Source organism: Equus asinus, chromosome 8, assembly GCF_041296235.1.
Source record: "Equus asinus isolate D_3611 breed Donkey chromosome 8, EquAss-T2T_v2, whole genome shotgun sequence".
Lineage (NCBI taxonomy): Eukaryota > Metazoa > Chordata > Mammalia > Perissodactyla > Equidae > Equus > Equus asinus.
In genome coordinates this window covers 35,419,247-35,435,960 of record NC_091797.1, presented here as the reverse complement: position 1 = coordinate 35,435,960, position 16,714 = coordinate 35,419,247, and the positions used below count along the sequence as shown (strand labels likewise).

At 45.3% G+C, this 16,714-nt stretch overlaps 1 protein-coding gene across 6 annotated transcripts in view; it reads left to right on the top strand.

The window, feature by feature from the left end:
• Positions 1 to 10,160: 10,160 nt before the first annotated feature.
• LOC106836370 (saoe class I histocompatibility antigen, A alpha chain-like) overlaps positions 10,161 to 16,714 on the top strand; it is a 299,619-nt gene continuing 293,065 nt past the window's right edge. For 4 of the 6 annotated variants that reach the window (XM_070516742.1, XM_070516744.1, XM_070516745.1 and 1 more), the window contains exons 1-5: positions 10,161 to 10,371; positions 10,677 to 10,946; positions 11,182 to 11,457; positions 12,086 to 12,361; positions 12,488 to 12,583. In XM_070516742.1, the coding sequence (XP_070372843.1) occupies positions 10,176 to 10,371; positions 10,677 to 10,946; positions 11,182 to 11,457; positions 12,086 to 12,361; positions 12,488 to 12,583 (1,114 nt within the window). In that variant the 5' untranslated portion in view covers positions 10,161 to 10,175. Of the gene's footprint in view, positions 10,372 to 10,602; positions 10,947 to 11,181; positions 11,458 to 12,085; positions 12,362 to 12,487; positions 12,584 to 13,006; positions 13,040 to 13,180; positions 13,229 to 13,392; positions 13,823 to 16,714 lie in introns of those variants that run through there. The other 2 variants (XM_014849252.3, XM_070516746.1) reach the window with 2 other exon arrangements.

The window sequence follows — 16,714 nt, the reverse complement described above, 5'->3', positions numbered from 1 at the left end:
GGGAGATGCTGCCTTCCAGGCTCTAAGAGGGTGAGTGGTCTGACGTTAGGACAAAAGAGTCCACTCTTGGCGTCTTTGGGTGTGGTGTTTAGACATCTGGGTCCTGGAAGCCTGGGGAGGCAGGGAGGGACACATTGGAGTTCCCTGGAAGATGTTAGGCAGAAGCCTGGGTCCCGACTCATCACTGACCTCCTTGTAGCCCGCTGTAGTCTCCAGACTCCATCCTACACCCTGCCCTCTGTGCTCCAGGAACGCTGTCCCAGTGGCCTCCAGAAGCTGGACAGCTCCCTGTCCTCTGCCCAGGGGCCAATCTTCTGGGAGCCCCGGTTCCTGCTGTCTTAGCAAATAAAGAGAAGGTGTCCAGGTAGCTGAGGGCTGTGAAACAGGGATGGACTCAGAGACTTTGTGAAGTCATCATGCAGGGAGTGGGACTCTGGAAACCCTAGAGTCAGGGCCAGGGCTGTCCCCTCCAGGGAGGCACAGGCCTAGCTCTCCCCTGCTCTCAGTTCCTTCATTCTCCTTGTCACCCCAGCATAAGACCATCGGGGGTGGAGGGGAGGAGCTTGCTCTAGAAGAGGGGAAGACCCTTAGTCACCTCCCCTCCCTTCTTCTTTTCCCTTTCTTCCCTGTGTGTGAGTTAGATCATACCTGTAAGTGTGGAAAAATGCCTAAACTTAGGTATAGTTTACCATCCAATTATAGAGCTAACATCTGTGTAATTACAACCCAAGTGAAAATAGAGGCCTGAGCACCCCAGCTAGGAGCCCCTGTGCCTCTCCCCACAGAGAAGCCAGCCATCCCCGCACGGATGTCCACTACGCTGACCCCTTCCCCTGCCCCTCTCCTCTCTGGCCCACCCCTCCCACTCCTGTTGGCCTCCATCCTCTTCATGTCACTGTTTCCTCACTCTCCTCACTTGTCCAGGAGCTTCCCCATCTTCCTAGGCCACTACCCTGTGTTCTCTTCCTATTCCTCCCCCTCTACTACCCCACCCTACGGATGGAGAATCCAGAATTTATTCCCTGGAGGAGAAGACTTCATCCCTGGAAACAGCAGCAGGAACAAGTGACAGGGACTCTGGGGTTCAAAGTCTCATTCAGGAGACTGAGGGCACCCAGTATGTTTGTGAGGTGCACCCTGGACCTGGGAATGAGCTGTTATGGTCTGTAGTCTGCTCCTCCCTGCAGCCAAAATCTATAGCCATTCAATTGGGAGGAAACCCTCTGTCTCAGCACCTATTTTGGAAACAATTCAGACTCTGAACCTGACACCGGATGGCGGTTCCCCCTTGTGTGCACAGCCCTATCCTGCTGCTGGGAGCCCAGGAAGACAGTGGGGAGGTCCCTGATGAGGAGGTTAAGGGGTTGCTAGGATCTTCTGTCCTCAGCCCTGTGGCCACACCAGGGCATCACAGCTGTAATCCGTCCTATTCCCACAGCCAGGGCAGAGGATGGGCTGTGGTCTGATCAGGCAGAGGTGGCTGACCTGGAGGCTGGACATCAATGGGGGATGAAGATGCCTCTGAGCAGCCCTGGGCTCAGGCTCGGGGGTGGGGCAGGGGTTGGAGGAGAGGGGTGCTCTGGAGCTCTGCCCTGTGTCTGAGGTTTCCATCTTTTCTCCCACAACCCCTCTCTGCCGCTCCTTGATGACAAGTGAAAAGTAGATAACTTTTTCTTCCACTCCCTATTGCTTTTCTGAGGCTGTATTTTTAAATAAATATTTTTATTTTAGAACATATTGAGATTTACATAAAATTTGCAGTTAGTACAGAGTTCCTGTATATCTCACACTCAGTTGTCCCCGTTGTTGACATCTTATGTCACTATCATTCATTTGTCACAGCTAATGAATCAATATTGATACATTATTACAGAAGCACATACTTTATTTGGATTTCATTAGTTTTTCTTTTTTTCTGTTACAGGACTCCATCCAAAATACCAAAGAAGATTAAGTCCCAATCACGCCTCCTTCAGGCTCCTCTGGCTGTGGCAGTTTCTCAGACTTTCCTTGTTCTTGATGACCTTGACGTTTTTGAGGAGTACTGCTCAGCTATACTGTAGACTTTCTCTCACCTTGAATTTGGTTGACCAGGGCTATGGATTTTTGGGAAGAAGCCCACAGGGGTGAAGTGCCATTCTCAACACAACATATAAAGGGTATAAACTACCCACTTGATGGATCACTGATGGTGTTAACCTTCACCACCTGGCTGAGGTTGTGTTTCCCAGCTTTCTCCCTGTGAAGTTCCTTTTTTCCTTTGTCCTTTTCCTCACAGTAGTCTTTGGAAGGAAGTAACTATGCGCAGCCCACATTTAAGGGGTGTTGTGCTATAAACATTTGCATGCAGGTTTTGTGCAAATGTAAGTTTTCAAATGAGTTGGGGAAATACCTAGCAGAGTGATCAATAGGTTGTATGGTCAGTCTATGTTTAGTTTTATAAGAAACTGCTGAATATCTTCCATAATGGCTGTGCTAGTTTGTATTCCTGCCCACAGTAAATGAGGGTTCTTGTTGATCCACATCCTGGTCAGCACTTGGCATCGCCAGTTTTGGGTTTTAGGCCATTCTAATAGGTATGTAATGGTATAGCACTGTTATTCTCATTTGCATTTCCCTAATGACATATGATGTGGAGCATCTTTTCATGTGCTTATTTACCATTGGTATTTCTTGTGTGGTGAGGTGACTGTTATGACTTTTGCTCATTTTTTGAGGTATTTATTTTCTTATTCTTGAGTTTTAAGGGTTCTATATATATTCTAAAACAATATCCTTATCAGATATGTCATTTGCAAGTTTTTTTTTTCCCATCTGTGGCCTGAGCTCTTTCACAGACATAGCAGTATACATTAATGCATAGATATGTTTTTTCTGGGAGGAAAAATGAGAAATTGCCAACTGTGATGGTTTCTGGGTAGAGGACTTGGATGACTGGGAGATGAGGAGGATGATGTGAATTATTTTTGTATATTCTTGAGTATCGTTTGAATTCTCTTGTGTATGCATGAATAATGTTTACAAAAAATAAATTACATGAAAATCCCTTACACTTGTAGAAAACTTGAAAGATCACCCTCAGATGATGTGTTAAGACATAGATTCGGATCCTCTACTTGAGAACCAATCATCGTTTTCACTGAGCTATTTGCCTTAGAATTTCCATTTCTGAAAAAGATGGGCTAAATTGTATGAACCAATCCTCCCACCAAAAATAGGTAAAAATGCCATGTAACATGAAAAACTATCTTTTTAAGAGCATCAAAGAGCTGACAAGATACTCATAAATGGTCACAGCCTCCAAAGAAGGAAAAATCCTGCTTGGCCTCCACGGAGAACAGCTTCCTGAGAGACGGAGAAAAGGCTCTGTGAATTCATCTCCCAGAAATGGAGCCCAGCACTTCCAGCTCTGTGCCCTGAGCTCTGAACTTTCCTACCTGTCTGCTTTCCAGTTTAAAATGTAAAGAAAGCTTTTTTATTCTGACTATGATATATATGTTTAATGTACAACGTATATGATATATATTCACTGTAAAAAAATTACAAAATGTTAAAAGTTATTCATGACAAAGTAAAAGTAACTGTAATCCTCACACTTGGAGATATTCTGTTGCATTTTCTCCTAGCCTATTATGTATCCTCCTGCTGCTGCCCCAGGGCTGGAACTCTCTCTTTAAGTTGATGAGCACAGAGCCCAGTGGCCTCCAGCCCTGCTCTCTCCAGATGCCATTGCTGGAGGCAGTTCACTCTCACTCCTCCTGAGGGGGCTGTTTCTCACTTTCTCCCCCATCTTCAATCCTCTCCACTCCCCACTCTTAGATGATGAGCTTATTTCTTTTTTCACTCGGAAAAGAACCACTCAGATGAGAATTACACCATCTTCCCCCCACACCCCCACATCTGTACCTATATACTCTGCCTTCACATCAGTGATGATGGATGGATCTGCCCTTGTCTAAGGCCGCTTCTCAGCTTGAGCACAGGATCAGGTCCCCTCCCTCACCTGAAACATCAGCTTCCTACTCTCTACTGGCTCATTCTTTCCTACATACAAACATGCTGTAATAGCTCCCACTAAAAAACAAAAACAAGTAAAACTAAATAAACCAAAACAAAATCTTCCCATAAAAGTCCACCACTCAATCCCATGTCTCCTTCCAACTACTGCTCCATTTCTATGATGCTCCTTATAGACAATTCCTGAGTCCTTTCTCTCGCCTACTGTGTTGTCTTTTTATTTTTACCAAACATGCATTTGCACATAGTTTAAAAGGTCTTACACTTCTAGAAGGCTTGTTATGAAGAGAAATGCCCCAACCCCATTTCCTTAATCTCAGAGACAACTTGTTTTATTTCTTTTAGCTGATTCTCTAATTGTTACTTCCATGCTCTAATAGAATACTCATAACGCTCCTTGTTTCATCATCTTTAGGGAATTGGCTCTTCTTTCACACACCCCCATCTTCTCAATACAATTACTTTACAATTTTGATGAGCTCAATGTGCCATGTCTGCATTATTACGGCCATGTAAACGGTAACAACTGAGCATTTGGTAGATATGATTACCTGATTACTTTCCTTTTCTTGAGTCGATTTTTTATGTTCCCTGGAGTTAATAAATATCTTGTTTCTTCATTTGTGTAGTTTCTGTTGTACTCATTACTAAAATATTCCACTACCCTCCCCAGAGTCTAAATGTTCATAAATATATTTGAGCATATCAATTATTCTACCAACTTCATCTTTGGGGGAACACCTGTCCCACAGCCCTCAATCCTGCCACACGTGGGCTGGTTCCCTGCACACCTGGGGCAGGACTGACATCTCCCATCTCCTTCACCTCATCCTAGGAGCCCTTTTCTTCTCTTTTTCTGGCTCCCCGGTTGCCTGGGTCTCATTTTTCCCCTTTTTTTGTTTTCTCCATCATTGTTCCCCACTTTTCCCAGTAGTATCCTGAGGAAGGGAACATGGAAAGTAAAACATTGAAACCTTAAACATCTGGAATGTCTTTAGGCTGCACCAGCCCTTGCATCTTGACTTGGTATAGAACTCCGCGTTGGAATATTTTTTTCCTCAGAATTTGGAAGGCATTGCTGTAATGCCTCCTAACACCAGGCCTGTGTTTATTGCCTCTTAAAGTTTTTAAGGTCTCTTCTTTTCCACCCTCTTTATTAAATTTCACTGTCATCGTCATGGTGTGGATCTGCTTTCATCTACTGTAGTAAGAACTTGGTTAGGCCACTCAGAATATAAATTTTTGCCTGTAAACTCTGAGATTTTCTTGAAATCATTTATCATTTCCTACTCCCCATTATTTCTGAAACTGATGTTATTAACATGTTGGAATCCCTTGATTGATAGACTAATATTCTTACAGGTCTTCTCTCCTGCTTTGTATGACCTTTCCATCTGTACTACTTAGTGGGAGTATAACTTTAATCTTCCAGCTCACCTACTAAATTATTCATTTCTATGATCATTTTTTAATTTCCAAGGGCTTTTTCTTGTTCTATGATTGTATATAATTTATAAAATTCTGTTTTTTTAATATGCCATATACCTTTTACATATATTATATATTATTGATAAAAGTAGTCGGGAACCTGTTAGGTCTCCTGGTTATCCACTTTCATGACATCATGAACTTTTTACTCACAGCACTTGGCTCAATAGTGATTTCATTTATCTTTGTCATTTCTGCTAAATGCCCATCTCTCCATGACAACACAAGCTCCATATCACCAGGGTCTTATTTTGCTCTTCACTGTATCTCCAGAGTCTAGCTGATCCTGATCCACTGGAGGCCTCAAAATATACACTAGATGATGGACAGTGCTGTGGTTTGGGCAGTTAAGTCACACTGCCCCTTGATGTCCTTCTGAGCTCTGAGCCTAGTGGCCTCCTGTCATAAAATGTTCTGTAACATTGAGACAGTTCATCTGCATGGGTTGCAGAGTCATCCTGCCACCAACATTGGACAGGGAACCAATGGAAGATGAGTCAACAAAGCTCTGAGACAAAATCCCTCAGTTCACCCCTGGCTCCACCACCTCCTAAACCTCTCTGAGTCTCCATTACTCTGTTCATACAAAGGGATCACATGTTGGTGCCTCATGGGTTTGCTCTGAGGATTAAATGTGACCCTCTATTTAAATTAGGGCATCATCGCCTGAGACATATTGAGTGTTCCTCTTTTCATAGTTGCCATCATTATACTCATTACATCATTTAGATAAGTTCCATTCTTTGCTTTTATAAACCATAACTCAAGAAACATCCTTGAATACACATTTTTGAGAACACGTGTGATTACCTTCTTAGCATAAATTCCTAAAAAAGAAATTTCTGCATCAAAATGTAAACACATTTAAATTGTTGAGACATTTTTCAAAAGAGCCCTTTAGAAGAGATTTTGTACAGTTTTCAATCCCATCAATCTTTATGACAGTATATTTTCTCTACGTTCTGGTAAATACTCTCATCACCTACTTTCATTTTTGCCAAGCTGATAGATTTTAATTTTTATTCCCATTTCTTATTCCACATCCTCATTTTTGTTTACACTTATTTAGCACTAATATATTTGTTTGACATTGTCATTTCTTCTTTTCCAAATTGTTTTCTAATATTCTTCCTTTTTTTATTGTATTGCAGTTATTTTAAAATATTGAATTTAGAAAGTAGAAAAAGCAGCCCCAAAATTGGGAACTGGTCTAACAACTATAGCTGCGCCTCAGTGTTTTCAGAGTCCACCCTGTGCTCACCACTTGGCATGTTATTCTCCTGTTAGACATAAGTCAGCTCACAGAACATCCATATCATACAAGGACACTCTGAGACCTGACAAAGTGAGACAAAACTAGACCACTACATCACTTTGTCTCAGCACAGACAAAAACAAGGCACTGTGCAACTCACAAAATACCAAACATCTCCCTGTGCTGGCTAGTATGAGCGACCGCTGCTTCTTTCCAGTTATAGCTTTATCCTTGCTCTAGTCGGCCTTGTCTACAGATAAGATTTATTGAGATGCCCAATCACAGAATAGTCCCCACTTCCTGACAACACCCAATCTAGAGTGAGCTCCTGCTCATAGACTCTCCCGTAAATCCCCCGACCAAAGCCCAAATCCTATATATGTTCTATCACCTTCACACTGAGATGCCCTGTGGTCACCGGTACTGTGTGTTCTGCATCACAGCAATGAGTAATAAATCAACTTGTCTGCCCACAGATGTGCTCCTGGTGGCCCTTGGCTGAAGAATATTGAGGTGTGTTATTACTCTTTGTCTGTCAAAGTTTTCATGTGTCTTTGAGTTTGATTGTTGGTATGTGTTTGTATCTTTGTGAGTGTGTGGTTGACATAGAGAAGTTTTATGTTTTCATCTTTGAGTCAAGCTTAGAGAATTCTTCATTCCACAATTGTAAAACGTTAATGCACATTTTCATCTAGGAGAGAGGTCCAAGGGTGAAGGGCGATAGAATTGTTTTAATTTGGGAGAAAGTATGGGAAGGAGCAACAGATAAAGAATTCTAAGGGGGTGGAATTCTAAAGTTTACATCATCTCTAAAATTTTACAATTATGTACAAGCCCTACAAGATATGTGATATACGTTGTGTTCAATAAATGCTTTCTCTTAGGCTAAGCGAAGACTTATATCTCTGCTTATGTTTACCAGGTTAATGAAAACAACACAAAGAGTCCGAATGTACATAGTCATCTATTAACTCCAGTGATGGGCATTTTCGAACACTTATGACCTTAAGGTGATAAATCATGTTTTGGTTAATGTCTGTATACTCCAACTGTTAAAATACATATTAATTAGACTTCTTGTTCATGCTATAGTTTAAGGATGTGTCTAAGACCCACATGGACAAAATCATGACTTCCATATGAGAATCATTTTAATGTACATCAACCTATGAGTCACCCAATATCTTTTTGGCAGGAGGAGACTGAAAACTAAGAACATTCTAGATATGCACTGTGAAATACAGTAGCTACTAGCCACATATGGACATTTAAACTTGAAGTAAATAAAATTAAAAATTCAACTGCTCAGCACAATACCCACATTTCAAGTGCTCAATAGCCACATGTAGCTACTGGCTACCATAATGGACAGTGCAGATATAGAACAATTCCTTCAACACAGAACATTCTCTTTGACAGTACTGCTCTTCATACTTTATGGGCCTCAAATCAGATGCATCAGCCCCATGTAAAATGAAAGGGCCAATATTATTTCTCTTAGAGATATGTCAGATTTCTGTCTGAGATATGAATACACAGTAAGCTGGTGTATAGCAAAATCAAAATAGGTCATTAGTGGGTCCAGTGCCTTCAGGCTCAAACTGGTCCCAGTTCCAAAGGAAAATACCTGTCCCTCCACCTCTCTTCGTAGACTGAGGACACTCTCTGGCATCAATTTCCAGGAGGTGAAGAGGTGACCAGGGCAATGCTCTAAGCTAAGTTTTGGAAGGCAGGGAGTCCAAACTCAGAGAGAGGCATTCTGGGAAATGAAGAAGAGGCAAAAGTGGGGACCAGTTGGGAGACTCCTTGGTTTATTCAGAATAGCAGTTCTCAAAGTGTGGTCTGTGGAACCGCTGAAGTCACAGAGACCCTTCCACAGGATTCATGAGGTCAAAACTATTTTCATAATATTTCTAGACATCATTTGCCTTCTCACTATGTTGACATTTGCACTGAGGTAAAACTTACCAAGAAGGGAGGCCATGGTACCAAACCGCAATAGTACTTACCTTCACCATCACTTACTTGCAGAAAAAACAAAAAACAACAAAAAAATACTTATACTTTAAAACGTCCTGATTGAAGTGTTAAAAATTATTATCTTAACCAAATAATTATCCTTAAATCTACATTTTAAAAATAGCTTACAGGGTGACATGGGAAGTACACATAAAGCCCTTCTGCTACATTCCAAAGAACTGTGTCCCAAGGAAAATAAGTCGTGTGAGTTGAGCTAGCCTCTTTAGTACTAATTCTACTTGAAAGAATGAGTGATAGAAACTATGATTATTTAGATTTGGTTAATTAGCATATGCTTTCTCAAAATAAACAGAAGCTTCTCCTTTCAAGAAAATCAACTGACAGTTAATGTATCAACATAAGAAGATGTACAGAACTAGTGAAACACAATATTACTTTAAAAAATCATACAGGGGCCGGCCTGGTGGTGCCGCGGTTAAGTGCGCACCTTCTGCTTCGGCGGCCCAGGGTTTGTTGGTTCGGATCCCATGTGTGGACATGGCACTACATGGCACAGATATTAGCTCAGGGCCAGTCTTCCTCAGCAAAAAGAGGATGATTGGCAGCAGATGTTAGCTCAAGGCTAACCTTCCTCAAAAAAAAATCATACATTACTGCAAATGCCATTCAATAGACAAAAGAAATCTGTGGATTTTAATGTAACAAAATAGTAAATATTCAATAATATTGTCTCAGGTTCCACTTTGCAAATAACCATTGAGAAACCACTACTTGTGTAGTTTTATATTAAAGTTGAATATTCACAATTATCTGAAAGTTATTAAAAATATTACTCCTGCATATTTGTGTAAGGCTGCATTTTTTATATACTTCAACCAAAATAACAGATTAAATGCAGAACAAATGTGAAAATCCAGCTGTCTTCTAACAAGACAGACAAGAAAGAGACTTGCAAAAATGTAAAATGCAAAAAGATCCACTCTTCTCACTGCCTTGTTTATTTGGGGAAATGGTTATTTTTCATAAAAGCATTATTTCTGTCAACTTGCGATGGGTTATTAATATTATTCTAAACAAATTGATAAAAAAACTTTTAAAAAACTTTTATTCCTATCAAAGTAAATATTGATCGATATAACCAACACAGTGGGGTCCTCGTGTAAGACTACATAGATATCCTGAAACCAACATGCTTGACAATCGCTGACACAAACCGCCCCTGGGCGAGGACTCAGGGAGACAGTGTGACAAAGAACTCTCGGTGCAGGAGGAGAGGGGTCAGGGCAAAGTCCCAGGTCCCCAGACGTGGCTCTCAGGGTCCCAGGTCCGAGGGCAGAGTCTGGGGCGGGGAAGCCCAGTGTTGGGGAGTCTCTGTCTCCGTGAGTTGCACTTCTCCCTCTCACAACCTGTGTCAGCTCCTCCTGCCTGGAGACTCATGACGCGGCCCCAGTTCTCACTCCCATTGGGTGTCCGGTTTCTACAGAGGCCAATCAGCGTCTCCGCGGTTCTGGGTTATAAAGTCTCCAGGACCCGCCAGGACTCAGATTCTGCCCAAACCCCCAGAATGAGGGTTATGATGCCGCCAACTTTCCTCTTGCTGCTCTCAGGGACCCTGACCAAGACCTGGGCGGGTGAGCGCGGGGTCGGCAGAAAACGGCCTCTGCAGGGGGCGGAGCGAGGGGACCGCGCGGCTGGGACGCAGGACACCCGGGGAAGGCGTGTCTCCGCGGACACCTGCCCAGACCCCCCACCTCTGCCTCGCCCCGTCCTGACCCCTCCCTTCTTCCGCCTCCTCCTCTCACCCACTGGGGTCTCCCGCCGCCTTTCTCTCTCACGACCCCCTCACCCGTCCACTCTCCTAGCCCGATCACCCTCGGACCCGGGGACCCGCGCCAGGAGGAGAGTGGGCCGGGTTTCAGCCCCTCCCCGCCCCCAGGCTCCCACTCCATGAGATATTACAAAACCGCCGTGTCCCAGCCTGGCCGCGGGGAGCCCCGCTTCATCGCCGTCGGCTACGTGGACGACACGCAGTTCGTGCGGTTCGACAGCGACGCCGCGAGTCCGAGGATGGAGCCGCGGGCGCCGTGGGTGGAGCAGGCGGGGCCGGAGTATTGGGAAGAAGAGACGCAGAAAATGAAGGGCCACGAACAGGATTTCCGAGTGGGCCTGAACACCCTGCGCGGCTATTACAACCAGAGTGAGGCAGGTGAGCGACGCGGGCCCGGGTCCAGGTCGCGACCCCCCATCCCCACGGACGGGCCGGGGTCTCCCCGAGTCTCCGGGTCCGAGATTCCCCCCGAGGCTGCGGGACCCGCCCGGACTCCGACCCGGGAAGAGCCAGCGGGGACTTTACGCAGTTTCATTTTCAGTTTAGGTTAAATCGCTACCTGGCGGTCAGGGCGGGGCCAGGTGGGTGGGACTGACCTCGGGGGCGGGGTCAGGGTCTCACACCTTCCAGAAGGTGTCTGGCTGCCACGTGGGGCCGGACGGGCGCCTCCTCCGCGGGTATAAACAGTATGCTTACGACGGCGCCGATTACATCGCCCTGAACGAGGACCTGCACTCCTGGACCGCGGCGGACACGGCGGCTCAGATCACCCAGCGCAAGTGGGAGGCGGCCGGTGAGGCCGAGTACGACAGGAACTACCTGAAGGGCCCGTGCGTGGAGTGGCTCCTCAGATACCTGGAGAACGGGAAGGAGACACTGCAGCGCGCGGGTACGAGGGGACGGGGGGCCTCCCGATCTCTCCTCAGGCTGGGGCTGGCTTCCCACAGAGAGGGGAGGAAAATGAGATCAGTGTCAGAATACTGCCCTTCAGGAAAGAGAGGAATTCACCCAGGTTTTCATATTCTGTGATGACTTGCCCACAGAGGGCAAAGAGAGAGGCACGCCTGTCTCTAGTGGACAGTGAAGGAATCCAGTTTCTTAAGGAACAGAAGGGGAGACCATCCCTGAAATCGCCCGTCACTGGTTCCCTTTGACCCTAGCAGCCATCTTGTGAACCATGACCTTCTCAGGGTCTTGTTCTTGCCCTAAGAACATCTTTGCAGGTCCGAATCCAGCTTTGCTGAGTCATTCACCCTCCACCCAGGTCAGGACCAGAAGTCTGTGTTCTTCTCTTTAGAAACCTGGAGCCTCCTACCCTGGCCTCTCACCCTGATTCTAGAACTTTCCAAGGAATAGGACATTGTCCTAGATCCCCAGATCCAGGCTAGTGTCTGAGTTTTGTGCTTTCTCCTTCCAAACCAATTGTTCTGTCTGTTCTCGGGATGGGCACATGAGTGCTGCCTTAGTGGCTCATGGAGGTAACTGAAAGAGTGAAATTTCTGATTGTTCCTCCTCAGAACTCCCCAAAAGTCACGTGACCCATCACCCTATCTCTGACCATGAGGTCACTCTGAGGTGCTGGGCCCTGGGCTTCTACCCTGCGGAGATCACCCTGACCTGGCAGCGTGATGGGGAGGACCTGACCCAGGACACGGAGTTTGTGGAGACCAGGCCTGCAGGGGATGGGACCTTCCAGAAGTGGGCGGCTGTGGTGGTGCCTTCTGGGGAGGAGCAGAGATACACGTGCCATGTGCAGCATGAAGGGCTGTCTGAGCCCCTCACCCTAAGATGGGGTAAGGAGGGAGGTGGGGGGACATCTCTTCTCAGAGAAAACAGATGCCCTTTTGGACACCTTCTGCAAGGTCAGGACTCAAGCCTTAAGTCACAGCCCCTCCCCTTCCCTTCCCTTCCCTTCCCAGAGCCGCCGCCTCAGCTCATCATCCCCATCGTGGGCATTGTTGCTGGCCTGGTTCTCCTTGGAGCTGGAGCTGTGATGTGGAGGAAGAAGTGCTCAGGTAGGAAAGGGAGTGAGTGATCTGAGTTTTCTTGTCCCACTGAGAGGTTTCAAGCACCAGGTAGAAGTTTGCCCTGCCATGTTAATGGAAAACGCCATCCACACTCAGGTACTTGCACTCTGGAGCTGATTGCTAACACTGTTTTCTAAAGCGCTTGTGAAAATGAAAGACAGGTTTTTTTCACCTTGATAATTCTGGTCTGGGGACTTAATTCTCAGGAGTCGAAAATTACAGGGGAAGCTCCCTGCTGAGGATGGACCTCCAGGAGGGCAGTTGGTCTAGTCCCCGTATATTTCCTTTCTTCTTGTTTCCCAATCCTGCCCTGGGCCTTCAGTCATGTTTCTGGAAACTTTCCTGTGGTCCAGGACCAGGGAGTTCCTCTAGTATCTCATGATCCAGTCTTCTCCCTGTTTTCTTCCTCAGGTGAAAAAAGCAGGAGCTCTGCTCAGGCTACTGGTAAGTTTGAATGGGGGTTGATCTGAGACCCTTGGGATAGTGTAGAAGGGAGCCCATGAGGGGAGCTCACCCACCCCATAGTTCCTCCTTTAGTCTCATCTCCTGTGGGCTCTGACCACATCCTGTTTTGTTCTACCCCAGACAATGACAGTGCCCAGGGCTCTGATGCATCTCTCATGGATCCCAAAGGTAAGACAATGGAGGCCCAAAGTGGGAGGGGTATTGAGGAGAGGGGATATGACGGGATTATGGGAATTCTTTGATTGGGAAATGTTGAGCATGTGATGGGCTGTTGAGAATGTCAGCATTTATGTGACTGACCTGAATTTGTTCATAACTATTTTCTTTCACAGTCTGAGACAACTGCCTTGTGGGGGATGGAGTGATGCAAGATTAATTCACACCTCCCCTTGTGACACAAGAATCCTTGACTTCTCTTTCTGCAACTGGCATCTGAATGTGTCTGTGTTCCTATCAGCATAAGGCCAGGAGCGGAGGAGATTAGCCCACTGCCGGTCCACCATGACTCCCTCCCCACACTGATCTGTGTTCTTTTTCCTGATCGACTTTCCTCTTCCAGCAGAAGTGAGACTGGCCTGTCTCCATCCTTGTCTTAACTTCATGTTGCAATGAGTAGTAATGACTTGCTTCCTTATTGAAAATATGAATCCAGATATGAATTTTTTTCTATTTCTTGTCTAAGGGATTGATGTTTGAATTAAAGGAGAAATTTCCTAAAGTTTGGGAGAGGAAATAAATGGAAGCACTGAGAACCTTCTAGAATTCATGTGTTTGCTATGCCGAGTCTGTTGCAGGTGGGGACAGGAGAAGGCTCTGAGGAGCCAAGTGTGGACGGGGCCTGTGTCCACTCAGTGCATCGTGAGCTGTGATATTGTCATTCCTCGGCTGGGTCGTCTCTCTCTTCCTTTGTTCTGGTCCCTTCAGTAGCACCTTGCCCCACCAGGACCTGTAATCACAAGGGCTCAGACATCAGCTGAGCGTTGTCATGTCTTCAGGACCATGGACAGCGAGGGCTTCGTGTGGCCTGGTCCGCCTAGGCTCAGGCGAGTCTGACCCTCCTCCCCCATCTTTTATGTGTTTATATTTTGTTTCTTTGACCCGAAAGAAACAAACAAAATTCTTTTGGATTATTCCTGTTTACTTTCATGTTTCGAGCTCCACTCATTCTCCTCTGGGTGTCCCCCATCTCGGACACCAGCAGGAGTCGTTGGGCCTGTCATTGTCTCCACAAAGCTCAGGGCGACCCCTGCACACAGGAGACTCTGTGGTATCATGAATTTTTGGACTCATCCAGCTCTTGCCCTCCTTCTAGGGCTGTTTCCTGGATTGTCCTTCCTATTATTTCCCTCTTTTTAAACAACCATATTCTGGAATTAGCAGAGAGGAGGGATCTGGTAGTTTCTCACCTTAGATGAATTCCTGTTGGGTTTCTGTCTTCTCTGCAGCCTGCGCCCATCTCTGCCCTCAGCTCTAGCCATCCTAGCCCTGGTTCTGATCCAAACTCATGGATTCATAAAGTAAAGTCTACTTTAGATTCACAGTTGGTTGGAAAATAAGACCCATTAACCTAGAATTGTCCTTTCTGACGTGAGAAATATAATTGTGTGTGAGTGTGCAGGAGGGTTAATATGGGAGGTAGGGTAGGCAGAGCAGCACTTGTGAGAAAAGTACAGGTGGCACTGATGTCAGTGTGAGCGGATGTTGTGCTGTAGCTGCCACAAAACAGCGTGTGACCTGAGGTGACATTAATAAATGTACTGTCTCTAGAATAGGGAGGTGCTCTATGTTGACCATTCATTCAACTGATAATTGTGTGCCTGATATATGACAAGTTAGTTTTGCATCTAGGAAACCTCAGTGAACTAAAAATAGGTAAAAATTACCAGCCTTATGGAGCATGTGTTCTAGTGGTAAGGGGCAGACTGTATGACATAAGCATAGTAAATAAGGGGAATGTTTGTTAGAAGTTCAAAATTCTTTGAGGAAAGTGACCCAGAGTAGAAGTGTGTGGGGACAGAGAAGATGGCTGTTTTACTACGGTGGTCAGTGTGGGCCTCACTGGGAAAGTGACCTTGAGGAAAGATTTTAAGGACATGAAGGTTGTCCATAAAGATATCTGAGGGAAGTTCTTTCCAGGCAGAGGAACCTCCAGTACAAATATGTCAGGGCAGGAGTGTGTGTGTTCTGGGAAGAGCAAGGAGGCCAGTGTGGCTGGAGTAGAAAGCAATTGAGATGAAGTCTGAATTACACCCCGGTCATGTAGTCCTCGAGGATGTTGGAAGGTTTTGACTTTTCTCTGAGTAAGATGTGGAGTTAGAAGACAGATTTGAACAGAAGATCAATCTGGTGTGACTTCTCTTTAGAAGCATCAGTCTGGTGCTGTGCGGAATCAAGAGATGAAACACAAGCAACCAGTAGAGAAAACTGTAGGAAACTAGTGCCATGTCCCAGGCTAGAGATGTTAGTTGCTTTGTCTGGACTGCGAGCAGAGAAAATAATAGGAAGTGATTGGATTCTGGATACATGATGAAGATGGGCTTTACAGCATCCCCTAATGGATTAAATTTGGGTTATGAGAAAGGATCAAGGAGGACACCCCAAGTTTCAGACTGTGCAAGTAGAAATATGGAGTGCCTCGAGTGGAAATGGAGAGGACTCGAGAAGAAACACATTTGAGAAAGCAGCATCATAGACATCCAAATTGTAAAGCTGAACAAGAGACATCTATTAAATGCAAACAAGGTTAGTTTTACCAGTTGGGTATGCAAGTCTAGAATTTAGGAGAAATGTCTGAACTGGAGAAATACATTTGGGAGGTAACACCATATAAATGATATTTAAAGCCTTCAGAACAGATGAGGTCACTGAAGAAAAAAGAACAAGGACTGAACCCTGGACCCCCCAGTGCTAAGTGATCTAATCAGACCTCACACGCAGAGCAGACTGCACAGTTCTGGCACATCATCTGGAAGGCATGGAGACCAGGGAGTCTCAGACTTTAGTGTGCACAGGAATCCCTTGGACATCTCATTAAGATCTAGACAGTCTGGAATAGAGTGTGAGATTCTGCATTTATAACCAGTTTTGCGCTGATGCTGTTGGTCTTCAGGTCATACATTTAGTAGCGTGAACATAGACCACAATTCCCACATGACTGTCCAGCAGCCTCAGATGTAGGGCTTGTTAAATAAGTGATTCTTGAGCTCCGTGCCCAATGTTCTGAGATCGTGGATCTGGGGAGAGGCCGGTGTGTTTTGTAACAAGCTCACAAGCAACCCTAGTGCTCAGCCAGAGTGGGAACCACTGATGCCAACGATCAGAGTGTTCAGGATAGGGAGGGGTCTTAAATCCATGTTATTTTCTCCTAGGAAAAAAAGACAAGACATACACTGGGAGATAATATGTTGTTTGTGGGATGAGAATTGACCATCACAAAACGTGCGTGTTTACCTTGATTATTTTTTAAGAACAAAACACTCTGAAAGAAACTTTGACCTTTCCCCTAACTGCCTAAAAGAATTTAAGATAGAAGGCCTGTTCCAGGAATACCATAAGATAATGGTAGTGAAATGTAAAATGTATCTCTAGGGTCACATTGTCTATACATGACCCAGCAAAAACTTGTATAACAAACATTTGCATTTCCATCTCCGT